This window comes from Onychomys torridus, chromosome 4 (genome assembly GCF_903995425.1).
Source record: "Onychomys torridus chromosome 4, mOncTor1.1, whole genome shotgun sequence".
Classification (NCBI taxonomy): Eukaryota; Metazoa; Chordata; class Mammalia; order Rodentia; family Cricetidae; genus Onychomys; species Onychomys torridus.
This window is the reverse complement of record NC_050446.1, coordinates 13,606,897-13,634,661: the sequence shown is the minus strand read 5'-3', so window position 1 is coordinate 13,634,661 and position 27,765 is coordinate 13,606,897. Positions and strand designations below refer to the sequence as shown.

The 27,765-nt window shown below is 51.7% G+C and overlaps 1 protein-coding gene across 2 annotated transcripts in view; it reads right to left on the bottom strand.

The window, feature by feature from the left end:
• Positions 1-8,841, bottom strand: part of Nacc2 (NACC family member 2) — a 32,233-nt gene extending 23,392 nt beyond the window's left edge. Inside the window, exons 1-2 of one of the 2 annotated variants that reach the window (XM_036185673.1) lie at positions 8,552-8,841; positions 6,345-7,284 (exon numbers count right to left, since the gene is read on the bottom strand). In XM_036185673.1, the coding sequence (XP_036041566.1) occupies positions 6,345-7,224 (880 nt within the window). In that variant the 5' untranslated portion in view covers positions 7,225-7,284; positions 8,552-8,841. Of the gene's footprint in view, positions 1-6,344; positions 7,285-8,024; positions 8,093-8,551 lie in introns of those variants that run through there. The other variant, XM_036185674.1, reaches the window with a different exon arrangement.
• Between the last annotated feature and the right edge of the window lie 18,924 nt (positions 8,842-27,765).

Genomic DNA, 27,765 nt, shown 5'->3' with positions numbered 1-27,765 from the left:
ACTGTATTGTGTTACAATAAGGCAGTTAATGCCAACCAAGAACGCAAGGATGGGTCAACATGGGAACAGCCACTAACAGAAATCATCACGGGAGGAAACTCCATCAGGGAAGGAGGCAAGGCCGCCTTACATACCCTCAGCTAACCTGCCTTGGGGCAAAGGCGAAGGTTTTGTTCTCAAAACCTATGTGTACTCTTACCACCCCCTCTAGCATGGAGACCCAGAAGTGAAGAGATCCTTAAGGTTGGAAAAGAGGCAGCGAAATGCTGTCCCAGCACAGCAGGCAGGGGTATGTGACATTCCAGAGAACCTCTGTACGGCCTGGGACTTGGAGCACAAGGTGGTAGGCGTAAGGCCAACATACAAGACCGGCTTTGTTTCTAAAAAGACTGGAAGGGTACTCACAAAAGCAGAGAATTAAACCACACTTCAGGTCCGTAGCCCAACACAGGAGAACACAGCCTCCTTGGGCTGCTGCACACACTTCCTGCTCACAGCTTCTGTGAACTAACATTAAACATCCATGAACTCATTCGAAACCTTCAGGAAAAGCACGGTACATCCTTAGAGTGGAATCTTAATCCTCGAGAAAAAAAATGAAGTCTCTCTCTGTCCTTTAGTACTAATGACTCTTGATGTCAAATGTAGGAAGCTGGCGTCACTAAAGTCTTGACACTAGAAGGCTCTGGGTCTGAAATAAAATAAGGTGACCGTTACATGGTATAGGGTTTTTGGAGGAGAACCATCTTCTACTTGTTTGCGGTGATGGCTGCATGATTGGGAATGACCCCAAACCATTGAGCTGCAACAATTTCAGGAGTGATGGCCACAGCCCACAGGCTCTACCTAAGCAAATCTGCTGTGTATGAACTGACTGGGAACCAGAGGCCACAGAGGGGCAGAGCAACAGGGTGCAGGACAGGGATCAGAAGCTCTTGTCACAGAGGGGGGTCCTGCCCATTCTGCCCTCCTGAGCCCTACAGACACCAATAAAGGATAGGATAGCAAAATAGTTTTGAATAGGAAAACACAAAGGGCTTCACACCTGACATGGGGACTTATTTAAAACTACAGTTACTCTCCAGCAGGGGATTTGGCAGAAACAGAACTCCAGAACAAGCCCTCTCAAAGGTGTGAATTCAGTACAATTCCAACATCCATATGGAAAAAAACAAACTCTCTGCTTACCTTACATCTCACACAAAAGGGAACCAGGGCCGGGCGGTGGTGGCGCAGGCCTATAATCTCAGCACTCAGGAGGCAGAGGCAGGTGGATCTCTGTGAGTTCGAGGCCAGCCTGGTCTACAAAGCGAGTTCCAGGACAGCCTCCAAAGCTACAGAGAAACCCAAAACAAAACAAACAAACAAACAAAAAAACAAAAACAAAAAACAAAAAAAGCCCCGATAAAGGGCTGGGGAAATGGTTCTTTGGTTAAGAGCACTGGCTGCTCTTGCAGAAGACCCAGGTTCAACTCCCAGCACCCACATGGTGGCTCACAACCATCCTTAACTCTACTTCTAGGGCATCCAATACACTCTTCTGATTTCTGTGGGTACCAGGCATGCACTGGTATACACACATACACACAAGCAAAACACTCATACACACAAAATAAATCTAAACATTAAAAAGGAGGCGGAAAGAGCGACAGGGACATGAGACTGGCAGCACACTGATGAGAGCCCAGCCCACCCACATGGAGAACAACAACTCATCAAGACAGCCAAGAGTACACCCAGGGACACGGGCAGAGGGACGAGATTCCAGGGGACAGAGCTGTGCTCCAGGGGAGCAGTGTGCCACCACTGAATTCAAACGCATGTGTGAAAGCCACACCTCAAAACTGGCTCAATTGGCAGAAGAGATGCTCAGAGGTTAAGAATGTGTAATTCCCAACACTCATTTCAGGCCATTCACAACTGCCTGTCACTCTAGCTCCATGGTGACTGGATGCCTCTGGTTTCTTCATGCTAATGTGCACATGCCCACACAGAGACACATAATTTTAAAAAATAAAAAGAGGCTAAGATTCCTCAGTGGTTAAGAGGACTGACTGCTCATCCAGAGGACCCAGGTTCAATTCCTAGCACCCACATGGCAGCTCACAACTGTCTGTTCCAGGGGATCCAACACCCTCACACAGACATACGCGCAGGCAAAACACCAATGCACATAAAATAAAAAATAAATAAGTTATTAAGAAAAATAAATAAATCTTGGGGGAAAAAAGCTGGCTTAAGGTGATGAACATGATAGTTTATATCTATAACCTCAATACTTGGGAGGCTGAAACAGGAGGCATAGGCAGCCAGGGCTACACAGTGAGACCTTGTCTCAACAAAACCAGACAATCGCCTAAGCAGGAAGTTCAGGATTCAAGGATTCAACCAAGGAAGCTGTTGGGAAGAACCCTGCCAAAGCCAGGGCTAGGACAACCGAGGAGGCCACCAAGGTGGGTGTCCAAGAAACCTCAGGGCAGCCATCTTACTGGGACAGTCATATGGGCCAGCACCGCCTTCACTTAGCCCCAACTGCAAGGTATTGCCCTTTAAATGGGAAGGAGATCCTCCTGCAGCAAGCAGCAGGGCCCCTACTTACACTGACTTTTCTTTGTCTCCACCCTGCCCAAACCAGGTATAAAAGCACCCCTGTTGGGTCCCTCAATGGACTATATGTCCCTGTCCAGGCCAAGAGTGATCAGTGGGGCATCTGCAGTCTTAACACCCTAATCCAGCCCCTCTCCCTTCTCTTGGGGAGCTGTGGCTGGGACACTCTCTAAGAGGAACTATGCCAGCTAGCCATGCAGGAGAGTCTTTCCATAAACTGTATCATGCTAGGAAAATTGGGAGACAGTAAGCAAGACTACCAAACAGGAGTCCTCCTCACCACATTGGCTCTGTGCAGGTCTGGGCAGCCCAGCTAGCTCAGGTACGGGATGGTTGAAGCCCCAAATGACCACACGGGTCTCACTGTGTTCCACACAGACCTATGGTAGCAATCTGCCACTGCTCCCCTTTCAAACACCAAGCACCACCTTGTGGGTCTCCTGATTTCAGTGGGCAGAGTCAGGATAATCATGCCACTATGTGCCGGGACAGCTCCCAATTTTGTCCATCCATGTCAAGGAGTGGGGATAGTGGAGACAGTGGGTGAGGGCTCTGTGAGCAGCCCCAACTTCCCCTCAATTTAGGCAGCCCTCACATGGCGGCCCACAGAGATGGATACCAATTCTCCTGTCTCAAGGAATAGAGTCAGGAGAATGGGCAGAACCCAGGAGTGGGTGCCCTCAGAAGGGAGATGGCATAAACACCAGGCAGGGCTTTGTCTCAGACTTCTAGAGAGCAGCAGCTGGCAGCAACAACTAAGCATTTTCCAGGGCAGAGAGGAGCTGGCCTTGCCACCAATGCCTACTGAAGGGTTAGGGGAAGGCAGAGCATGGGGAGCTCGGTGGCCTGGGTCAGGAATTCCCATGAGACAGGACAAGGATGCCTGCTGGTGCTAGTCACTGCCATGCTCTCTTGTCTAACTACCCTAATCCTCATCCTGCCCCATCATGGGAATCTCCTTAATTTGCATGACCTTGACCCCACCACAGCTCAGTAACTATTCGTGGTCCCCAGAAAGTGAAGCAGCAGCATGCCTACCTCTAAAGGAGTCGGGGGAGTCAGATCTGCCCCCTGGAAGCTATGAACAGAAGGCCTTGGGAGTAGAACCTGAGCACAACCAGGGTCCTTGGTCTCCCCACACCAGATCCCACGCTGCCCCACTGGGCCTGCTGCTGTGACTAAGGTGGCCTCTCGCTCTCGGGCTCACTGTGTGTGTGTAGACAACATGACCAGCCTGGAGCCCTGAGAGCTCAGATAAGCTTCCTGTGTCAGGGAAGGATAGGTCGGGGGAGGGAGGAGGGGGAAGTGGCTTGGGCTGTGGCTCTGTCTGCATCCTTGGCTATGTGGGATCCAGGACTGGTGCATCAGTCTCCTGCTCTTGAAGCGCTGGCCACTGACACACTGAGGCAGACAGGTGACAATCTCTCTAGCTTGGGGAGCTCCAGAGTGTACCCGTGTGTGTGCTTTACTTCTGGAGAGGGCTTACCAGCAGCCCAAGGGGAGTGACATTGGACATCTTCTGCCTGTCCTCTTTCGTTCTCCCTCTATGACAGCATGAATATCCCAAGTGCCCATTGCCAGGACAGCAGGAGCCGGGAGCAGGTTCCTGTACCCGCTGCCCTGCTACATAAGTCTTGGGCACGAGAAGGGCCACCCTGTGTAGGTTGAGATAAGTGGGGTGGGCAGGAAGCAGAGATGGGTATCCTGCTGTGTGAACTGAGACAGTAAGCCTCAGAGGGTGGAGCTGTCCTGTCACAGAGCTTCTCAGTGGCCTCACTTCTTACAGCAATGCCCAGACAACTAAGATCAGAACAGGAGTCAGAGGGAGGGGACAAAAATGGCTCAAGGCACAGCGGGGCTGGGTTACGAGGGTGACGCATTATTTAGGGAGGAAGTTAAGACAGGGTCTAATGTGTCCCAGGCTGGCCTCCAACTCCCTATGCAGCCAATAACCTTGAAGTTCTGAACCTCCTGCCTCCACCTCCTAGTGCTAGAATTACAGCGTGGATCATCATGCCTGGTTTTAGAGAGGGTACTGTTCTGAGCAGTACAGCAACGCATACTGGGAACAGGTCCTAAAGAACAGGGTGGCAAGGGGGTCCTAGCAGCCATTACACACAGGGCTCACAGTGGACAGCACCATCACAGTATAGGGCACACAATGGACAGCAGACTGTGGGTTCCTGAGTAGCACTGGCTAGCCCCTCTCTTGGGAAACTGAAGTCATCATGACTCTTTGTAGGAGCACCTGAGAACAGTCCAGAGCCCATCAGATTTAGGCATCTTACCTAAACAAGGAGCAATGGGCAATCAGCCCCAGGTGGTGGGCATGAGGCTATCCCCAGACAAAGCCAGACCCAGGGAGCCTGCAGCTCCATGATCAGGGGTCAGGTCTTCCCTACCTGCTCATCCCATGGCTCCCTTCCCAAGCACGCCCAGGGTAGCAACGTCATCACCAATAACCTAGATTTTAACCAAGAAATTATACACCCCCTTCTCTGCCCCACTTACAGGCCTGCTAAAGAGAAAGACACAAGGAAACCTAGACCGTGCACAGGGGCTGACAGCAGGGCCAATACCGCAGCCTGTCTGTCTTCCAGTACACCCCATTACTACAAAATGGGTCATGCATGATTCCCTCCTGACACCCAAGGCCCCACAAAACAGCCTGGGTGAGGTCCCTGCCCCACAGCCCTTAAAACTGGGAACTATCTGTGAACCAAGAGAGCTGAAGTGTTGGACTGGCCTGATGAAGGATGGCTGAGAGCTGCCCAGCCTCCTGTTCCCACCCTACACATGCCAGCTCTGCAAAACCTTCCAAGGGCACTGTCCAACTGGCTCCTCAGAAAACCTGTTGAAGCAACTGGGCTGTCTGTGCAAGGTTACGGATGGAGTCTGACTGGCTGAGCGTGGAACAGCAGGTTCAACACACAGGATACCGGATACATTTTGCTATGTTCCACTCCCCCAACAGTCCATAGCCAGGGTCACCCTAGGGAGGCAGGGGCTGTGCAAGGATGGTCCTGAGGGATGAGTAGAGATTGGATCCTTTCCTGGCTCTGTGGAATCCCAGTGAGCATCCCCTGCCCTCGGCCCACACTGATTCTGCCTTGACCCCATTGCAGAGTTGTGTCCAGCCGTCAATACAGTGTCAAAAGGAGTAACAGCCCCTACACTAGAGAAACCTCCAAGCCCTGGGGTTGGGGAACAAAGGGTCTTTGGTCCTTCCCTGGCCTCCTAACTGACGGTCAGAGAGGTGAAAGACCCTACAGATTGGTGATTTCCTGCACATTGGTGGGTTCCCTGGAGTGGGCCTGCCCTCCCTGACCAATTCAGTGGCTAGCACATATCTTGTTATCAGGAGAAAACCAGCTACCAGTCCTCCCCATGAAAAGGAAACAGAAGCTATCTACACAGACCCAGGAGGGCCAGAGCCCCATTCTGAAGTACTTCTACAAGAGTGTAAGACTCAATAAACCTAAGGGGACTCCTGGGCCAAAGACCTTCAGCTCTTTCATGTGTTCAATGCCAGGCAGAAACTGCACACGACGCTGCAACTCTGGCAGACTAGTGTCTATCATCTAATGCAAAGGGTCCGAGCTTCGGCCTAACTTTTCCAGCCCCAGCATAGTGCCCTTCTACACCAGGCTGCAATCATCATACAGGCCCTCTATGCAACATGCCCTCTGTAGGCTGTTTGCAAGGGTGGCATAGTGCCAGGCCCTGCTACGTGTTACCTGCATAGTTTCCTGTGGCCTTAATGTACATCTGGCCATACTGCTCCTCCACCATGGTATCATAGGCCTCGTCATCTTCCTCATCCTCCTCGTTGTGGTAGGAGGTGGGGCTGTCTGTGGTGGGCAGGCTGCTGGCCCCAGGACTGGTCCGCTCCCCCTGGGGATAGGGTACCTGCTGGATGCTGGGGATAAGAGTGGCCAGGCTCGGCACTCCGTAGTAGGAGACTCGAGGCAGCTTCAGAGGGGCTGTGCCAGGCGTCCCTGCAGTACCTGTAGCTACTGCCACACCATCTCGAGGGCCCGTCTCCAGGGGGCGCTTAGAAGCCAGGCCCGGGCCAGTGGCAGGTGGCATCTCCATAGCTTCATGCTTTACACGGGTCAGAAGTGGGATGGGCACAGAAGGGGATGCGACATAGGCAGCAGTGGCCGGTTGCAGCTGGTTGCAGGGACTTTGGGGCTCTGAGCTGGCATCCTCGATCATGGCGGTCTGCGAGTCACAGTGGGGTGAGCTCACCTTGAACATAAGGTCTGTGCCCCGCTCAACGATGTGCTGGATCTGCAGGAAGCCTGCTGTGTACATGACCACGAGCTGCTCACTGGCCGCCATGGTGAGCTTGCCTGTGTAGCAGAAGGACAGAATCTGCTGGAAGCAGGCAGGCGGCACAGTGCCTGGCAGCTCAAATGCACTCTTGCTATTACCACTAAAGAGGTCTCGGAAATAGAGGCTGCTGGCGGCCAGGACTGCACGGTGGGCCTTGAAGGCCTGGCCCTTGACCACAATGGACACATCACAGTAGAGGCCCAGCAGGCGCTGTTCATTCAGACAGCCAAGCACTGTGTTCCCAAAGTTGGGGATCTCGATGTGCAGCATCTGAGACATGGCGGGTGCCGTGGTGGGTGGGCTTCAGACTTAGCGTGGGACAGACTGGAAGAGGCACATCTGTTGGGGGGAACACACTGTGGTTAATTAACTGCCAGATGTCCCCACCCCATTTAGTAACCAGCTCCCAGTCTCTGACAAGGTAAAGGACAGTGCCTTGCTCAGGCACTCTCCCTAGCTAGAACACCCACCCCTCAAGAAGGGATTAGGGGGTGGGGTGCTCAGAATCCAGATCCTGGCTTGGAAGCACAACACAATGATCCTGAGCCCCTACACAGGCAAGAAGACCTCTGTCACCTACCCCATCCACAGCACCCATGAACTGCTCCCAACATTTCTGAGGGCAGGGCTTCACTCTCCCATCTCTGCAAAGGACACTGGACAGAGAGGCCTGAAGCCTCCAGAGAACAAGACAGGAGTGAACTGGACAGACAAGTCACCTACTGGTTGGGATGTGAGGGGTTAAGGACGGAGCCCGTGAGTGATCTCAGGGACTCCTCTCTAGAGGGAAAAAGTTCCCTGAGCCAAGAAGCCCCTCACTCTGCAGCCTTCCCTGGGAAGGACGTCCCGGAGCAGGGAGGGCTTTAGTTTCAGGCTTGTTTACTCTCTTTGCCTGCTGAGCAGCCTGCGGAGGGCACTCTGAGAACTGCAGAGCAGCTGCCCCCCCTCCGATATCCCTTGCTCAGCTTCAAGCTTCGTCTGACGGACGAGACAAGGAGGGACGAGGAGCATTAGGAAGGTGGACGAAGGCCGGGAGAACTCTGTGGGCTCCTTCTTCCACTCTTCCCTTGGGGACAGACCTCTATCTGCCGGGTGGAAGGGCTATGGGTGCACTCCGTGCTTCCTGGCAGCTCCCAAACCCGGACCCAGGTCCTGAGCGCCCTCAGGGATGCAAAAGGAGTTGGCGCCTGTCGCAGAGCAGCCTGTGCGCCCTCCCTCCGCCCCACTTCCAAAACTGGCCAATCCCTGCTGGCTTGGTCCCAGCCCAGGTAACTAGAAGGGTCTCAGGACTAAACCCGCCAGGGGGCAGGGGTGGGGGCAGGCTGCCACTGTTTATCAGCACAGGACTCTGCCGGCGGCGGGTGGGGGTGGCCGGAGAAGGCGCAGGCCCTGGCCCAACTCTGCAGAGCCGCACAAAGGGCCGCTGTGTCCCGCGGAGGAAAGTGCGGGCGGCCGCAGAGGCGCCGGGTGGCTGGAGAGGAGGGCGGAGCCACCCTGCGCCAGGAGTTGGGCAGGTGGGCGCAGCGCCGGGGCGTCCCGCAGTGCCCCCGCTGCAGAGAAGTTGCTGGGCTGGCCCGCAGGCACTAACCGGAAAGGAAAGACCTACCTTTAGCGGCTGTGGCCGGCGGCAGACACTGCCCGCTCAGCCTGGCAGCAGGCTCCCGCACGCCGGCCCGCCAGCTGCTCGGGGAATGCAGCAAGGAACCCTGAGGTGGGGAGGGTGTGAGGAGCCCTGCAGGAGGGGTGGGGGTGGCAGAGAGCTGGGCGCTGGGCTCGGCGGCCGCAGCTCAGCTGCACCCAGGCCGGCTCTCCCGGGCAGCGCGCAGCATCTCAATGAAGCAGCCGGATGCAGACGAACATCCAGGCAGCTCTCGGGAATGAATAGCCGCCTTTGATTTGGGAGCTGAAGTAAATGCCAGCTCCCAGCCCCAGCTTTAAAAACAGTGGCGCGTTGGTGCCAGAGGAATGCACGGCTCCGGGTGTTGGTGCAAGACAGACTTTTGATGACTCACTGCAATGCAAACAAAGATGGCAGAAATACTGTACTGTACGTGGAGAAATGCTTCGTGGTGCCACGGCAACTGAGACAGCTTGGAAATTTATAGTGCAGTTTTGCATATGAATTACCCAGTAAACTGCCTCTCTGCCATCCTGTACAGACCCAGTGTCAAAGCATTTAAACTATTCCAAACAGTCTGCAGAGCTGGCAGAGCGTGTAGCTTAACTCTTCCTGGGTAGCAGAGGCTGGGCAGGAGGCAGGGCAAAGCGGCTAGGGAGAGGATGGATGGCAGCACCAGGGTGGGGAAGGGGTTCGAGCACAGCCAGGAGAGGGGGAGCAGGAAAGAGGACGCCAGAGGGTCCTAAAGAGTCAGAGACCGGGAAAGGGCAGAACCCCAGTGCCTTCTCCCCCACTGCTCCTCAGGGCCTCAGAGCCAAGTACCTGGGTACCCTGATGGATCACAGGCTCCATAACAGCAGGCCCTGTAGGTCCCCACCCCATCTTCTTATCCCTGACTGATTCTTTAAGACCCCTGCAGAGTTGACTGCTCCTTTGGCCTCCCTGAAACACTTCTTGGAAATGAAGACCAGCTGTGGAGGCCTGTCTAAGGTGTCTCCCATGCCCTTTATGAGGTCTTTTTCTAGGAAGGAGCAGCCATGCTCTGCTTATACAAAGGGTAGGCATCTCCTTCCAGACCTACACCATTTGCTTAATTGCAAGGGCCTTAGGGAGAGCTATTAGACAGCCTACACCAGTTTCCCTTGCCTGTCACTAACTGTGCTTCCAGGAAAAAAAAAAATTTATTTTATATATATATATATATATATATATATATATATATATATATATGTGTGTGTGTGTGTGTGTGTGTGTGTGTATATATATATATATATATATATATATATATATATATATATATATATATGTATTTTCTACCTGCAAGGCTGGACAGGGTCAAGGCTGGCAATGGTGATGTCTACTGAGCAGCAGTACTATCAAGGTGACACAGACTGGAAGGAGGTGGTAACATTAATGGTCCCTCATTCCCAGTGTACCCTCCAAGGCACCAAGAGAACAAAAAAAGAGCCATCTGGCGCCTCCCTATTTACACACTATGGGCTCCAGACAAAAAGCCGCTGAACAGGGACGGGAGGAAATCTAGGTGTGGAGGCTGCCAGCTAAGCCTAGCCTGCAAAGCCCTCCAAGCCTTTGTCCTAATCTTCTTTGCCTCCTAAAGGAGGTAATGGGGACCCTCGGGATGGCCATGAGGCTCACTGGGACTTGGAGGCTATAAACTAGTGCTCAGGGCTGCTGAGGGCTATTCTCCAAGGCCAGGAGACCCAGGGCTTTGCAGGGTCACCTCTGGGCTGTACCCTATCCAGAACAAACCCTCCATTTTCCTACCTAGTGGCTGCTTTCTTGCAGAAATCTAACAGGTAGGTCTCACTAGCCCATCTTGGGCAGGACTAGGTGTGTTCTAGGCTGAACAGGCCACTGGCTGACTGCTGGGCCTGGCTAGAGAGGGACTGTGCTACTCAGAGACACACAGCACATAAGAGACAAAAAGGCTCCATTTCCAGATCTACAGCACCCACCACAGAGAAGCTTTCCTCTCAGAAAACCACAGCTTCTACCACAGGCAACCCCAACCAACCAGAGGCTCTCCTCAAGTCTGGCCAGGGGGACAGAAGCCAGCAAAGCTGCAGTATGACCCAGCTCCAGTAGGGTCCCAATACCCAGGGCTAAGCTGATCAGTAACAAGGTACAAAGAATCAGAGGGCCAAGTAAAGCTCCTGGGACCAGCCGCTTCCAGCAGAGTGGGCCCCAGCTTGTGGGCCAAGTGGAAATTCTGTCCTGCCAGCATCAGCCATTTCCTATGACCTGCAGTCTCAGGTGTCAGTTGTGTGCTGGGGGTCAGGGTGGACTCTGGGGACGTTACAGAGCACAGAACCAGACAGAATCTGTCGTGCCTGCAGCTTGGGCCTGCTACTGTGTAGACTGATGATGTCTATGATTTGCTCTGACCTGAGCAGGTGGGGCATTTGTGTCCATCCCTCAGGGGCTGGTGCCCAGGACCTGGGCCAGTCCAGCTCAGGCAGAAAGGGGGCCATTATTCTCCCAGAAGGTGACGAGGCTGGCTTGGTCCCCTAGGACTGAGGACAACTGGTTCATTTGCTACCTTGTCCTCAGGCCACCTGTGCTGGCAAGGCAGATGCCCGCACCCAGCCTGCAAGAACCGGACGGGAGCTGGTTTTAGGTTGCTTTCTTAGAAGCCTTGGCTGGGGCAAAAAACAAAGCTGAACTTTAGGAGAAAAGAATCAAGTAAAGGCTTGGCTTACGCTCCAGGGCCGTGAAAGTAAGACTGGCCAGGGTTGACCCTGGAGATGCAGCTAGGGGATAAGGGAGCCGAAGGGTGGCTCGGTGGGAAGGACAGAGCCTGACAGACACCAAGGCCTCCTCACAGCTCTCCACACTAACCCTATGTAGTGGTGTCCAGCTGTGCTCTGCAATCTCTGTAACTCAATTTCCCTGTTTCCCTCCTTGCCCAGCAGGGCTGCTCTCCAAGGTGAGCTCTGCTATCTTCGTTTGCTTATGGAACTTTCTAGAGTCAAGTAGTAAACCGGCAGTCTCTGCCTTTGCTTAGCCATCCATCCTCACAGCATCCACACTGAGAAAACGGTCTCTTCATAACCCCCTTCAGGATGGACCCTGCTCTGGGAAACCCATGAAAACATCCCAAAGCCAAGTACGATTCCCACTGCTAATCTCACCTTTGGTACCCTTGCCCCACACAGTGGAGGCTCCTGGGAGTTCCCAGACATCTCCAGAACAGGAGATGAGAGAGGTCTTGTAGACAATTCCCCAAGGGAGGCTAGGGTCCTAACAGTCCCTTGAACGCACCAAAGCCAACAGGTAGATGTGGAATGCAAACCGATGAGGGGAATATTGGGGACAGAGGTGCCAGTTCTAAAGCTACATCCAGATACACTTGCACTCAGGGGCCAGGCAGTTCAGTTCCCAAGCAGAAGGGATTCGCTTCCCAGGAAGGATTCAAATGAGAACACAGATTTCAGCCACACAGCACTCCAGGGATACCCAGGTCTTAGAACCACACCTCTGGGGTTGGGGATTTAGCTCAGTGGTAGAACACTTGCCTAGCAAGCGCAAGGCCCTGGGTTCGATCCTCAGCTCCAAAAAAAAAAAAAAAAAAAAAAAAAAAAAAAAGAGCTACACCTCTGGGAAGCAAAGGCACAAGATATCTGGAAGGCACAAAACTACTCCAAGGGTATCTCCAGGGACAGGACAGGCTCACCAATAAGCAGAGGCCAAGCTTCCCAACGCCCCCAAACTAGTTGCAGCTCCAGGGCCTGTGAGTCCTGTCTTGAATCTGGCAGAAACTCTTCCATCCCACCAAGGACTCTAGGAACTTGCTAGACAGTGGCACAGCCCTGGAAAGATGGTGCTTGGTGTCTGCACAATGACTACCAGCAAGCAAAGGAAGGAGAGAGAAATGAAATTATTTTGCAGATTTAATTCTGTCAATTTAATAAGAGCTCTGGACCTCAACAAACACACAGGTACCACCACACAGTTGCCAAGGATGAAGAAGGCACTGGGACGGGGCCCTCCTCAAGCATTCTCATCATCCCAGTCAGTTTGTAAGCGGCATCAACCCCAGGAGGGACTGCAGATGGAGGCTGCCGGGGGACATAGGCAGGAGCATGTGGGTTCCAGGAACACAGCCTGGCAGGAGCTCAGTGAAGACAGCAAAGAAACTCTTTCTTGTCACAGTGTAGGCTAGGGATCTGCTTCCTTCCCAACAGCTGACTAGGCATGCCATCGCCCGAAAACAGCGGGGGATGGGGTGGTGCACCAGAGCCCTGGGTTAACCCTCCCAGGGCCCTGGCTGCTGGCTCAGGAGTGCTCAGGTCTCCAAGAGCTGGGTGAGGCACCAGGTTGGCCCTGAGGTTTGCATCAAACTTTTAAAATGCCATCAGGCAGAGCTGGGCTGCCCTGGGCCTTGCTGCTAATGGACTCTTCGGCATCTGACACAAGGCGAGCAGAAGCAGGGGCTGCCAACGCCCCTCCCCACAGTGCTCATGCTAAGTGCAATGCTGCTTGCTTGCCCATCTGAACCGCTCTAGATGGTACACATGAGAAGACCGTGATCACAAACCTGGGAGCTGCAGATCCAGGGTCTGAGTCCTGCACACCTAATTATCAAATTCCCTGGCTTCCTGCTTTTGACATCTGGAGCCAGAGCAATCTTGGGTCATCAAATGACAAGAGCAAGAAGGTGAGGTCTGGACCTGCTCAACTGACTCCTCTTGGATACCTTAGCACTGCATAAGGTTCCCTAGGGTTCTGCTACAAGAGGAGAATATATCTCAGCCTCCGTACTTGGAGAAAGAGAGGAGGCACAGGGACCTCCCCAGCTCTAGGTCCCAGAAGAAGAGGCAGTTCCCCAACATGATAGGTTCCCCTGGAGAAGCAGGGAGGAACCACATCAGCCCCTTTAGATGAGGCTCTTCCTTCCACAAGCCATGAGCAGCCAGCCTCCACCCCAGACCACAGGCCTGGGCCAGCATGCGCCATAAAAGCCTGTTTTAACTGCACAACCCAGTGTTTGCCTGCAAGCTTTTTCCTTTTCATTTCTTTCCTTTTTTCCCCCCAGAAGGATAAGGGAGGCTAGCCAATCCAAAAATTGGCTTGTCAATCTTTTCCCCCTTGCTGCTCTTTAACGATCCTTAGAGAGAGGACAAAACCTGCGTGTGTGTGTGTGTGTGTGTGTGTGTGTGTGTGTGTGTGTGTGTGTGTGTGTTTTGTCATCGTCCATGGAGTATAACCACCCATGCCCAGGGATCACAATGACAGGCTGTGCTGCTACTCCTCCTGATGGTCAGTCTTGCATCTGACAGCTCTGGCCCTTGAGGGTTAGCGTGGCCCAGCAGAACCTTATGTCCACACAGGAACAGCACAATCAGGCAACACCTTCTACCATCCACAACTCACCTAAGGTGTAACCATCTGCCCCAATCAGTCTGTCCTTCTAAGCCAGTGGTTCTCAACCTGTGGGTCACAACCCCTTTGGGGTCACATAGCAGATATCCTGCATATCAGATATTTACATTATGATTCATAACAATAGCAGAATTACAGACATGAAGTAGCAACGAAAAAACCCTATGGTTGGGGGCCAGCACAGCATGAGGAACTGTATTAAAGGGCCGTGCATGGCATTAGGAAGGTTGAGAACCACTCTGCTAAGCACTAGGGCTTTTACATGATAGCAGCTGGGGCAAGCAAAACACTGCATGTCTTGCAGAACAGGTAAATCAGAGATGGGGGTGCAGTGCACCAGGAATGCCCCCTCACAAGCCCAACACCCTCCCTGTTGTACCTGACCCCTGGCTTCCCAGCCCTGCAGACCAACTGCAAAACTCTCGTGAGCCACAGGCTGGTTCCAGAAGGTTTCCAAAGACTTCAGCAGTGTTTTGAGAAGAGCCGACCATCTTCCCTACTCGTATTTGTAATTTAAATAACGTGAGCTTGAGGAGTGTCTCCCTCGGGCATAGTTTAATAACTTAAAAGGCCAGTGCCAGCTCCGCATGCACCTGCCCCCTCGGCCCTCCCTGAAAAGCAGACTCCCTGCCCCTGCCCACCAGGGGTACACCACAGCCCACAGCAGGGGCAGCTGTCTCTGCTGCCCTTTTCACTGGTGGGCCTGCCAGAGGTCCCATAGCAGCCTGTGACCTTGACCCTCCCCCACTAGGGCACCAGGGGAGGGTCATCTGGATCTCAGGAACTGTGAGGGAGCTGGGCAGGGGGTGGCACAGATGCATGCTGGGCTGTGGGTCACCCAATCAGTACAGACAGCCACTTCCCAGCACACCCCATTTTTAATATTCATAGATCTCCTCATCTGCATATCATGCCATAAATAGTCAGAGGCGAGGTAAGACACAAAGATCCCCTGCATTTCTAATTATGCTTAAAAAGCTAATGTAAATCAGAGACACACAGAAGCACTAAATCGGCTGGGAGAACACAGCCTAGGAGCCCCCCATCTCCATGTAGCTGCTAGTGACAGAGGCCCAAAGGACCCAAGTTTAACCTTGGGGGAGTCAACCTCACCTGGGTGTGTCCCAAAAATAGGACCACAGGCATCTTTCCACTTCCTCCCTTATCAGGCCCAACACAGTTCCTACCCACAACAAATGCCCAGCCCCCACTTCTCACTGAGAGCAGCAGGCACCGGGCAGAAGAAAGGCTCCTGGGGGATGCCGTTGGCCCTGAACACCACATTTAAGTGGCTGGACACACCCGTCAGAGCTTTCTACAGTCCTGTCTGGGAGTTGATCTCTGGGGACAATCAGATGCACCCTTCCTGACTGAAGGACCAGGAAATGTAACAGATGTGCTAGGTAGAGTACTAAGCCAATGAAGAGTTCCAGGGTTTGTACCCATCCCCACCCCAAATGACAGCACTGTCCCTTCAAAGTTCCAGCCTTGCACAGGTAGATGAGGTGCAATTCCCCTACCTTTAGGGAAGAGTGTGGAGACCTACAGGAAAAAAGTTCTGGGCCAGAGACCAGTGAATGCGAGCTTACCTGGGAATCCATACTACTGCATGTAGCACTAACCTGAGTGGCACTAAAACAGATCTCTAAGGGCAGTGGTACTGCTGGGACCCTGTCAAGGGTCTCCCAGGGGGCCCTGGACCAAGACAGTTTGCAGTGCTTAGCCATTCCCAGGATGATCGGGTTGGACCAAGGCCCCAGACAAGGGCCAGCTCCCTGTGCTGAGAACAGAAGATGTGCTTAGGGCACTTCTGGCCACCAGGCTACAGCCACACAGGGGCCAGAAGTGCTGAGTGAGAGAGAGGCCAGGGGCTGGATGAGGGGCAGCAGCCACTCTTAGTCCTAGACACCGGTCCGGGCAGGCCTGCCTCAAGCAGCACATGCCAAGTCTGTGCCACAGAAGACCCGGAACATGGGCCTGTACAAAAGCCTTGCATCTCGACAGAGCAGAGAGGAGTGGCCTGCAGATATCAGGCTTGGGAGCTAGGCTTGAGCACACAGTTCAGGTGCCCCCTGACCTTACTTGTCATTTGAGTGTAGCTCAGAGATACTAGTACAGAGATTTGCTGGAACCTGGTAGATACTGAATAAGAAACATGTCTTTCAGCAAAGCACCAGGAGTCAGCAGTCCCAGCCACCAACCCAATCAGACAGAACTGGTTCTCAGCCAGCAGGTTGGGCCTCTGTGCAGGGGGTCCAGAGTATGGTGTGTGTGTGTGTGTGTGTGTGTGTGTGTGTGTGTGTGTGTGTGTGTGTGTGTGTTGTGTGTGTGTGTGTATTTCACACTTCCCCAGCCAGACTTAGGGCCCTTAGTCAAGACTCAGCCTGACTTCCTACCCAGGAATGGGATGCTGCACCCTTCCCTAGGAGTGCACTGGGAAGGCCAACTTGGAGGACCTGCTGGAGGCACAAGCCCAAAAGACACAAGGGTTACCCCACTCACTGTTGGTGAAACGACTGCCGCCCGCATCTGCCCTGGCAGTAGGCCCAGAACTATTTTTAAGCCCATTTACTAGAAATCCCACAAATTAAAGGAAATATGGATAATGCAGTAGGAATCCTGGGGGGCAAATTAAGGCTACACAGAGCCGTGTTCATGTTCCACAGCGGAGTCTTAACCGAGAAACCCGTCTGCTGAACTCGTGCATAGCACCCTTTGAGTCCCATAAGGAGGACTGGGGACTTGCACTGGGCTCAGGGACTACAGAAAACATCCAAGTGCCCAGGCTGCTATACACCAGCCCATAAAAGGTAATTGCTGATATGAAAAACCTAAATACCCAGCTCACAGAAGTTCCCAGACAGGGAATTCCAACAGCAAACAGCAGTAGCAGCTACTCTTTCTAGAAAGTGAGGTGTCTCTCTCCACTCCACGAGGCTCAAGGTCCCAAGACCTGTCCATCCCTGCTAATGAGATTCAGGAACCCCCTCCGCCCCCCCCCCCAGTCACATCCTACTCTAGTAAACAACAAAAGCCCTTTGGGAAGGCTGTGGATGATGCCCTTATTGGGGGGGGGGGGGGCTGGTGTTCAGAAAGTTGACTGCCTAACCTGAGTGGGTGTGAGCTGACACCAGGAATGGCCCAGTCTACCAGGACAAACATCTGCTGGGTTGTGAAAAGACCTGGGTTATGTGGTCCCAAGCTGGGTGTGGTGGTGCACACCTTTAATTAAAGCACTCGGGAGGCAGAAGCAGGTGGATCTTTGTGAGTTCGAGGTCAGCCTGGTCTACCACCAAATGCTCAGCCCTACCAGGTCTAACAGGTGCAAATCAGGGCAAAACAGAAAGGACAACATGGGCATTATACTCCTACCCACACAAGAGGCAAGGCTAGCCGGCCCTTCTCACTCACTGGAGCCATAGGGTCCTTCCTGGCTTGAGACGGAGAGGCAAGCACACATCCTCCTAGGCAGGAGAAGGGGAGGAAGGGACAGGTCTGGGCTGGTAGGTGGTGATCACAGAAAGCCACGCCACACCTGCATCCTAGGTCCAGGCAGTCTCCTCTGATGATAAGACGGGTCTGCAGGGCTTAGGACAAACAATGGAACCTGAACCATGCAACATCAATCCCCGGTGTTAATACTACAAAAACATTGGGGCTGACCAGGCCCCCCTCACCCATAACCTCGGACCACCAGGAGAGAAAAGGGAGATTACAAATTCAAAGCAAACCTGGCTAATTCATGAGACCCTATCACAAAACAAAAACCCTAGGGACCATCCAGGGATGAGCCTTGTCCAGGGAAAGCCTCTCTGGCTTGCTGTTTACCTGCACAGCTATTTCCAGAATTTCTTCCTTGGGGGACATTAACCACCTACCCCCCCACCATAAAGCCCCAAACTCCATTGCTGAACCTGCAGCTACCTCAGACCCTAACTTAAAAAGCATGACTTCCTCCTTTCTCCCTCACTTCTTCAGGCAGCTGCTAAGATCACAGCTTGTCTGCCTCATTGTCTTCTCTCAGAGTTGTCCTCCAGCTTCCTTCTTAGTCCATTTTAATTTGTTTGTTTGTTTTTGGAGACAGGGTCTCTGTATAGCCCTGGCTGTCCTGGAACTCACTGTGTAGACCAGGCTGGCCTCGAATTCACAGATCCACCTGCCTCTGTCTCCCGAGTGCTAGGATTAAAGGCGTGTGCCACCACCACCCAGCTTTTAAAATTCTTTTATTACCAAGACTAAGAACTTCAAGTCAGGCATGATGTGTACACACTTTTAAACCTAGCACTTGGGAGGCAGAGGCAGGTGAGTCAGAGTTCAAAGTCATCCTCAGCCACAAGAGGCCAGTATGGACTGCAGGAGACTGCCTCAAAACAAAACAGACAGACAGGACCTCACTGGCTGACAGACTGAACTGTTTTTGATATCTACTATCTTATGCCTGGGCATGGTAGTGCATGCCTTTAGTCCCAGCAGAGGGAGGTGGGTTGGAGATCAGCCTGGTCTACACAATGAGTTCCAGGACAGCCAGAGATGTACAGTGAGACCCTGTCTAACACAAACAATACATACTCATACTCTAAGCTATAGTAGTTAGACTGTGTGGTGCTGACAAAAGACAGGTGGAGATCAATGGAAGAGAAGAGTCTTTAAATGACTTCACATGTGGAAAGCCAATGATTTCATAAAGATGCCAAGACCTTTCAACGGAGAAAGAACTTTCTCTTCAAAATATGGCTCTGGAACACGGGGATAACACACATGCGAGGATGACCGTTACCTTGCCCCATAGACAAACGTGAACTCAGTGCAGCAAAGACCTGGGCTGGGGAGACGGCTCAGAGGCTGAAGTGCTGGCTACACAAGCATGAGGATCATGTGGATCACAAAATCCAGGCCACTGTGGCATGTGCCTGTGACCTAGCACTTGGGGGCATGGAGACAAGTGGATCCCAGGGGCTTTCTGGCCAGCCAGTCTAGCCAAAACAGAGGCCTAGGTTCAGTGAGACGGTCTCAAAAATGTATGCTAGTGACTGAAGAAGACACTAGAGATAGACCTCTAGCCTTCACAGACACACACCTGTACACACAGGTGAACGCACTACCCACCCACTCAACCACCCCCAAACACACAGGAGGGAGAAATCTGTTCAGGAATATCTGCTACTCACATCTTTGATGTGGCTCATACCTAAAATATATGAAATATGCAAAGCATCTAAAGAGATTTTCCACCAAAGAATAGGTACAAATGTCCAATATGCACATAAAACTTAGCATCATTAGCTAGCCAGGAAATCGAAGTAAAAACCAGATCTACATCATGTATAAGAACTCCTCACATATGTGCTGAAGAGATGGCTCAGCAGTTAAGAACATGTATTGCTCTTGCAGAGGACCTGAGTTTGAGTTCCTAGCACCATGTGGAACAGCCCACAATTGTTTGTAACTTCAGCTCAATGGGATCTGATGCCCCTGGCCTCCACGGCACCTCACTCATAGGCACATACCCACCTCACAGACACTTATACAAATTAAAAATTGTTTAAATCTTCAAATATAATATAGGCAGTATAAAAAGAAATGGATAGGAAAAAAGATAAATCATACGAACATAATCAAAAGAAGGCAGGGGCCACTTCATAATTAAAACAAATGAAGCAAATGACAAAACACACTGGAGAAGAACCGAGGGTCTGCCTACAAAGAACATTCAGCTATGCTCCATGTGGATACTAGACAGCAGCATCTCTAAGCACGGAGCAGAAAGTGGCAGAGTCAAATGCCTTCGGGAATCCTCTCCAGCCCTCCGACAACTGGTATAAAAACTGAACAGAAAATCAGCAACAACACAGAGAACTAAACACCACCAACTATCGGGATCTAAACCACACTTGCAGACCACCCCACCCTGCTGCAGCTTCACTGTTCCAGAGCCTTTGGAGCACACTACAGGACAGAAAGCATCTCAACCCCAAACACTAAGAAACTTAAGACCTGAAATCGAGCTGGGGCTGTAGCCTAGTGGCAGAGCCTTACACAGTGTTGCGAGACCCCGGGATCAATGGAAGCATGGTGGTTTATCACTGGAGTTCCTGTGCTTGGGAGGTAGAAGCAGGAAAGACAGGAACTCAAGGTCAAATCAAAATGTGTAGCAAGTTTGAAACCAGCCTGGCAACATAAAACTCTGCCTCAAAATAGCTGTAGTAGCAGTTAGATGTGCCCGGAGGCAGCGCCAACAGCAACAAAGGAAGCAGTGCAGAGCTGGCTTGCCCGGGATGCGGCAGGGTACCCTAGGTGAGTGTAGGCATGGAGCTGGGGGCCTGATCCTACCTAGCTGCTCCCACTTGTCTCCACCCCAGCCTTTGGCATGGGCCCCCAGCCCTGCTCCTACACTTTGCCATTCATTGGTGAGGAAAGGACCACAGCGTTTTCTCCCTGGCCCACTACCGAGACCCTTAGCCTGCCCAGTCTTGGCAAGCTAGAAGCAGCCAATCAGAAAAGGGCAGATTCTGCAAACTGCCCCTTTCTCATTTGATATATCTCTGGGTGTGCCCTGAACCGTCCAAAGATGCCACAGCCAATCAAGTTTAAACTAATGCAACTGTTGCTTGCTTAGCCAATCGTATTTGCTGGAGATAACCTAACTATCCCTGAAATTCTCCTAGCCAGCCTTAAAAGGAGCCTGAGAACTTCTCTTGAGGTCATCGCCATTTTGTTGAGTGGCTGACCCCTGCATGCAGGAATTTTCTCGCAAGAAATAAATGCTCTTGCTTCTGCATACGTGAGTGGTCTTTTGTGGGGTGATTTGTGGACTCTAACATTTGGGGGCTCATCAAGGGTCCTCCTCCCATCCCCAACACCTTGTTTAAGAAATCTGGCCAGTAAGTGAGTGCTCTCTGTCTGTGTTAGTCTGTTATACGTGACTCTGTAAGGCTCGAGCCAATCCTGGAGGCTCAGGTGAGCCAGGCAGATACACTATTGGCACCCATGCCAGGTGGGTCCACAGATGTCTCGGGCCCACAAGAGGGGGACTGGGTCCCATTGGAAATTGAAGTGGGCAGAGCAGGTCGCTCCTGCCAGACAGGGGTCACTTATATCGAGAGAGGTCATCATCCCGATTTTGGTGCACTACACTGGCACATTTTATGGTGTGGTGTCTTTCTGTGTCTTTGTCTTGTAATCACTTTTTTTTTCCTATAAGAGATGGTGCAGACGACCTTGACCCCCACCCCTAACTCTTTTGCTGAACCATTTTAAGGACTTCCAGACCCAGGCAACTGACCTGGGACTTGTTCAGAAAAGAAAGCTTACTACCTTTTGCAGGAATGAATGGCCCGAGCTCAATGTGGGATGGCCTGAGGAGGGAACCTTCAACCTCCTAACGATTTATCAGGTTAAAGACAGTCAACGAGCCACCAGGACCCCCAATCAGGTTCCCTGCATCACCACTCGGCAGATGATGGTAGAAAGCCCTAAATGATTAAAACCCCTCCTTTCACCCTCCCAGGCGATTTCTGTCGAGGTGGCAACAGAAAAGAATCTGCCACCAAAGGAGAGAGGGGAACTGACACCTTCAGCACCCCCTTTACTCTATCCCTCCCCTTTGAGGGACCCGGAGGAAGAGTTCTTCTCGGCCCTGTCACTCTATCCACAGGCAGCACAGGGGTGAGGGAGACTGAGAGTGGAGGGAGGGGAGGGGTGTGGAGAAAAATCCAGGAGCCCTCCCCCGCCACACACACTCGTGCCCACTCATGGAGGGAGGAGCTGCAGCTACAGCCGACTCCATGGTCCTTCCTCTGCATGCTGTGTAGACAGCAGCTGGTCCACTGGCCTTTCACCACTAGCAACCTCTGTAATTGGAAGCTGCAAAATCCTACATTTTCTGAGAAACCCGCTAAGCTCATGGACCTGTTAGATTCTGTCCTCTTTACCAGCTGCTCCAGGTCCTCCTCACCGTGGAAGAGAGGGAGCAAATTCCGGCAGAGGCTCGGAAATTGGTTCCTGGCGCAGACAGGAGGCCCACCACAAATCTAGGCCTCATCAATGCAGGGGGGTTCCCCTGACCAGACCCAACTGGGACTTCAACATGGAGGAAGGTAAGGAAAGACTGAAGGTCTACTGCCAGACTCTAATGGGGGGTCTGCTGACCAAAATAGGGGCCCACATTCACTCTGACCAGGCTGGGATCATAGTGACTGACCAAAAAAAAAAGGAATCCCTACATGTCCTCACTATGGCCCTCTTACATGAATACAAGCTGTTCACAGATCTCCCCAAGTGGGAGGTGGGGAGCCTGCTACAATGGCTCCAGTAAATTCCCCAAGTCTGGGGAAAGATTGGAGGGCCGACACTAGCCAAACACTGGCCCTCTGTGGTGGTACAACTGAATGCCAATGCTACTACACCAACCGCATCAGACAGTACCCAATGCCCAGAGAAGCTAAGCAAAGGATTCAAAGGACAACTAAACTGGACACAGCTACCCCAGGGATTCAAGAACTCCCCCATCATCTTTGATGAAGCCTTCCATGAAGATCTGGGTGAGTATAGACAAACCCACCCAAACGCCAGTCTGTTAGAGTATGTAGATGACCTCCTCCTGATTGTGGCCAGCACTCTGGAGGTATACAGGATGGCTACCAAGGATTTGCTTTGAACTTTGGGGAACTTAGGGTACCGTGTGTCTGCAAAGAAGTCTCTGCCAAACCAAGGTAACCTATTGGGGTATATACTCAAGGGGGGAAGAAGATGGCTGTCAGAGGCAAGGAAAGAAGACTATTATTCTAAGGGTCCCCCGGCCCAGGCCCAGCAGTCTCTGGGAGGTAAGAGAGTTCTTGGGGTCTGCTGGGTTCTGAAGGCTCTGGACCCCTGGGGATGACACTTCCCTAGAATGGACTGAACAAATGGAGGGGCCTCCTGATGGCAGAAGGAAGGACTATTAAGAACAAGCAGTAGATCCTGAATCTCCTGCAAGCCATACAGCTGCCTGAAAAGTGGCTATTACACGCTGCCTGGGACATCAGAAAGGAGAGGACCCTGTCTCGAAGGGAAACAAAGGGCAGCTGCAGTTGCTCAAGAAGTGGCCCTCCAGGTGGCAGCCACCCTGACCGTCAACCTGCCTAGACTAACAGCCCCAACCTTGCCAAACCCCTATTCCAAGAAGGAATAAATTTGGAGGATTTGAACTTGCACCAATGCCCACAAAGAGGACTCCTGATGAGCAGATTATCCTCCCTTCAGACTTTGCCAGCCAAGTAGTCTGGCAGATACGTCAAAGTACCCATTGGGGTTAAGAAAAGTACAAGGCTTACCAGGAGCACACCTCAGAGTGTTCAACCTGAAACCAAACATGGAGGAAGCCGTAGCCCACTGCCCAACATGCTGCCTGGTGAATGCCAAATTGGGCACAGGACCATCAATGAGGAGCAGAGAAAGAGGAACACAGCCTGGAGCCAACTGGGAAATTGACTTTACAGAGGTAAAACCAGGCCTGTATGGCTATAAATATGTTAGTCTTTATAAACACTTTTCAGAATGGGCTAAAGCTTCCCAACCAAACACAAACGGCTGTGATAATGGTCAAGAAACTACTAGAAGAAATCATCCCAAGGTATGGCCTCCCTGTGTTCTTAGGCTCAGATAACAGGCCTGTGTTCATCTCTCAGGTAACACAGAAACTAATTAAGGCTATGGGGACTAATTGGAAACCTCACTGTACATATCATCCCCAAAGTTCAGGCCAGACAGAAAGAATGAATCTGACCCTAAAGGAGACCTTAACTAAATCAACCCGAGACTGGCGGTGACTCTTTTTTCAGGTTGGCGATTCTCCTTACACACTGGGCTTAACCCCGTTTGAGATTATGTAAGCCAGTTCCCCACCCTTACTACCCCACCTTAGGGCAGAACTGCTGAATTTGGTGAACCAAGGTTCCTCTCCTCTTTGCAAGTCTTGTTCCAGGTGCAGAAACAGCTTTGGCCTCAGATGCGTGTGGTCTATGAAGAGGCGCCACCTCCCATACCTCACAGATTCTGGCCAGGGGACTTGGTGATCACCAAAAGACACCAAAAAGAAACCTTGGAACCTGGTTGGAAGAGACCCTACACTGTCATCCTGATGACACCCACAACCATCAAAGTTGACAGGCTCCCCAGCTGGATACACCACTCCATAAAGCCTGTGGACCCTCGTGCTGACCCTGAGGACCACACTGCAGAGGAAGTCAACCCTGGACTTTGGAGGGCCGCTGCACACCCACAAGACCCTCTCAAATTGAGAGTCCAGAAGGCCACTGGCCCAGCTCAGTGATGGGCTCGCTCCTGTGCATCCTCAGTTTCCTTATTCATGTCTGCTGGGGTTTTCCCACCAGGCCCCCACAGGGCGCCAAAACCCCCATCAGCCCTTTAACTCGCTTGGAAGGTCATCAACACAGACTCGGGGGAGATCCTAAACCAGACCTCCCATTCTGCCCATTAGGGACCTGGTTTCCTGACCTGTACTTTGACTTGGGGGCACTTTTCACCGAAACGGCTTACCAGGCATGTCTATATACTGATTCTTTTATTCAAGAACATTACATCCATTTTTATGTTTGCCCCGGACATAGTAGAACTAAGGCCCAGAAAAAGACCTATCGGGGAACAAGTGACTATTTCTGGGCCTCATAGAATTGTGTCTCCAAAACCCCAAAGACCGGGGACTTCAGAGTAAAAAGGGCATAGGAACCAGCCTGTTGCCCTGAGTATGGTGGGAAGGGGGCATGCAACCCAGCATTGATTTGATTCACTGATGCCGGCAAAAAGGCCTCTAGTTGGATGTCAGGAAAAACCTGGGGTTTAAGGCAAGGACAGAATGGTACCCCTTGATCTGCAAGCATTATTTACCCTACAATTAGACTTTCAACCCCTACAACCATGGAAGTCCCTGGGCCCCAATAAGGTAATGGGTCCAACCAGACCCATGCCTGCCTCCACCTAGAAGCCCAGGGAAACTAAAACATTTTGACACATAAAACTGCCTCCATGGACCTACTCCCCAATCTAGGACTTTTAAACCTTTTAAAACCTATCTATTTGGTTTTAAATGCCTCAAAGCCTAGTCTCACTAAAACTTTCTGGCTTTGCCCAGATGCAAACCCCCCTATTCTGAAGAGACTTTCAATAATGGGAAACTGAGCCAACTCCTCCAACACCCAGTCACACATATGGCAACAGTCAGGTAGAGGGACGCTCACCTTACAGTCTGCGACAGGGAAGGGCCTCTGCATCGGCCAGCCCTCACCAAATTATGTCAGTCTCTGCAGTGAGACTCAGAGTCCACCATGACACTTAATAGCCCCAGATAACGCCTGGTGGGCTTAGACTACAGGTTTAACGCCCTGCGTACATGCTCAAGTTTTAATTAACACTCAGGGTTTCTGTGTTTTAGTACAACTGGTACCTAAAATAGCCTATTACCCCAAAAAAGAAATTCTCCACCGGCTGGAACCACTATGGCGAGCCAAACGGAAAGTTTTTACAGCCATCTTAAGTGTCCTCCCTTCTAGGCCTAGGTTTAGCCAGGGACATAGGTACCAAGACTTCGGCCCTCATTCTCCAAGACCAGAATGATAGGACTCTGAGCATGGCCACAGATGCAGCCATAGCCACCCTAGAAAAACCTATCATCCATTTAGAAGAATCCCTCTCCTCCTTAGCTGAGCAGTCCTCCAGAATAAAAGAGGGCTGGACTTACTATTCTTTCAACAAGGAGGTCTATGCTTGGCCTTAGGGGAACAGTGTCGTTTTTATGGCAACCACTGAGATTTCAGGACCCTGCTCAGAAAGAGGTTGCATGACAGGAAACTCAAGAGGCAACAAAATGAGGGATGGTATGAGTCGCTGTTTAACTGGTCTCCCAGTTGACCACTCTTGTCTGCTCTGGCTGGCCCTTTAGTATTCCTATTGTTGGCCTTAACTTGTGGGGCTTGCATAGTTAATGCATTAGTCAGGTTTGTCAAAGAGAGGATCTCCATCGTTCAATTGTTGGTTCTCAGCCAGCAATATAGGCCCATAGACCTGGAAGAATCGTCTCCAGTATTTCAGATGACCCAGTATTCAAGGAGGGCATGAGACGGTGACCCATGACAGTGAGAAACAACAGCCAGGAAGCTACATAGGGCTGGGCCAAGCCGTGTGAGGCAGGTACCCGGGGTGACTGCAGGCACGGAGCTGGGGTCCCTACCCCGGCTGGCTGTTCCCACTTGCCTTGGCCTCAGTCTTTGGCACAGCCCCCAGGTCCGCACTTGGCATTCACTAGTGAGACCAGGACGGCAGCCGGCCCCCCTAGAGGCAGCCAATCAGAAAAGGGCAGATCCTGCAACACCCACCCACTTCTCTTCTTGTTTGATACATCTCTGGGTGCACCCTGACACCTCCAAAGATGCCACAGCCAAATCAAGCTTAAACTGATGTAACTGTTGCTTGCTTAGCCAATCATGTTTGCTGGAGAAGACCTAACTGTCCCTGGAATTCCCCTAGCTGGGCTTAAAAGGAGCCTGAGAGTTTTTCTCAAGGTCATCGGCATTTTGTTGAGTGGCTGACCCCTTCATGCAAGAATTTTCTCTTGGAAATGAATGCTCTTGCTTTTGCATACGTGAGTGGTGGTCTTTTGTGGGGTGATTCATTCACAGACCCTAACAGTAGTGGTAAAAGCTGGGCAGTGGTGGGGCACTCCTTTAATCTCAGCACTCAAGAAGCAGAAGCAGGCAGATCTCTGTGAGTTCGAGGCCACCCTGGTCTATGAATCAAATCCCAGGACAGCCAGGATCGTTACACAGAGAAACCTCCTCCTCTCTCTCTCTCTCTCTCTCTCTCTCTCTCTCTCTCTCTCTCTCTCTCTCTCACACACACACACACACACACACACACACACACACAAGTAAATAAGTAATAGACTACTGATAAACAAAAAACATCAATGCAACGGGCGTGGTGGGTCACACTTATAATCCCAACAGTCAGGAGGCTGAAGCAGAGGATGGAATCAGGAGTTTGATGCCAGCCCAGACGACACTGAGTTCTATGCTCAGTCTAGGCCACAGAGTAAGGTCATATCTCGAATGAATGAACAGATAAACACCCTGAGATCCATCCTTAGCACAGGAGTAGCAGAAGGAAAGGGAAGAAGAGGAATTATAGTAATACTTTCTGACCATAACCACCAAGGAATCAAGTTGGAACCCAACAAAGAATTCTCCCAACACTTGGAACTAAGCAGCAGACTTCTGAGAAATTGACAACACACAAAAGGTGTGGGGCACCACTTAATGGAGTGGAAGATGCACAGCAGCCTTAAGACCCACACTGGGCAAAAGTCTGAAATCTGAAACCTAAGCTCCTGGCCCACGATCCTACAAAAAGTAAGTCTATTCAAGGCCAGGAGAGCCATGAAGAAGCCGGCAGGCCTCCAAGACACTGTAGAGAAAAAGAGCGGGGGTGGGGTCAGTGAAATAAAACACTCTTTCTGTTGTTGTTATTTTGGTTTTGTTGTTTTAAATCAGTAAAACCGAACGCCCTCTAGTAGGGTAAACAAAGAAAAAATAAGAGACATTTTCAGAAGAATGCGTAAATTGACTACCAGCCACAGCCGAGCAGTGGTGGCGCACGCCTTTAATCCCAGCCCTTGGGAGGCAGAGGCAGGTGGATCTCTGTGAGTTCAAGGCCAGCCTGGTCTACAGAATGGGTTCCAGGACAGCCAGGACTGTTACACAGAGAAACCCTGTCTCAAAAAACAAACAAACAAACAAACAAAAAACTGA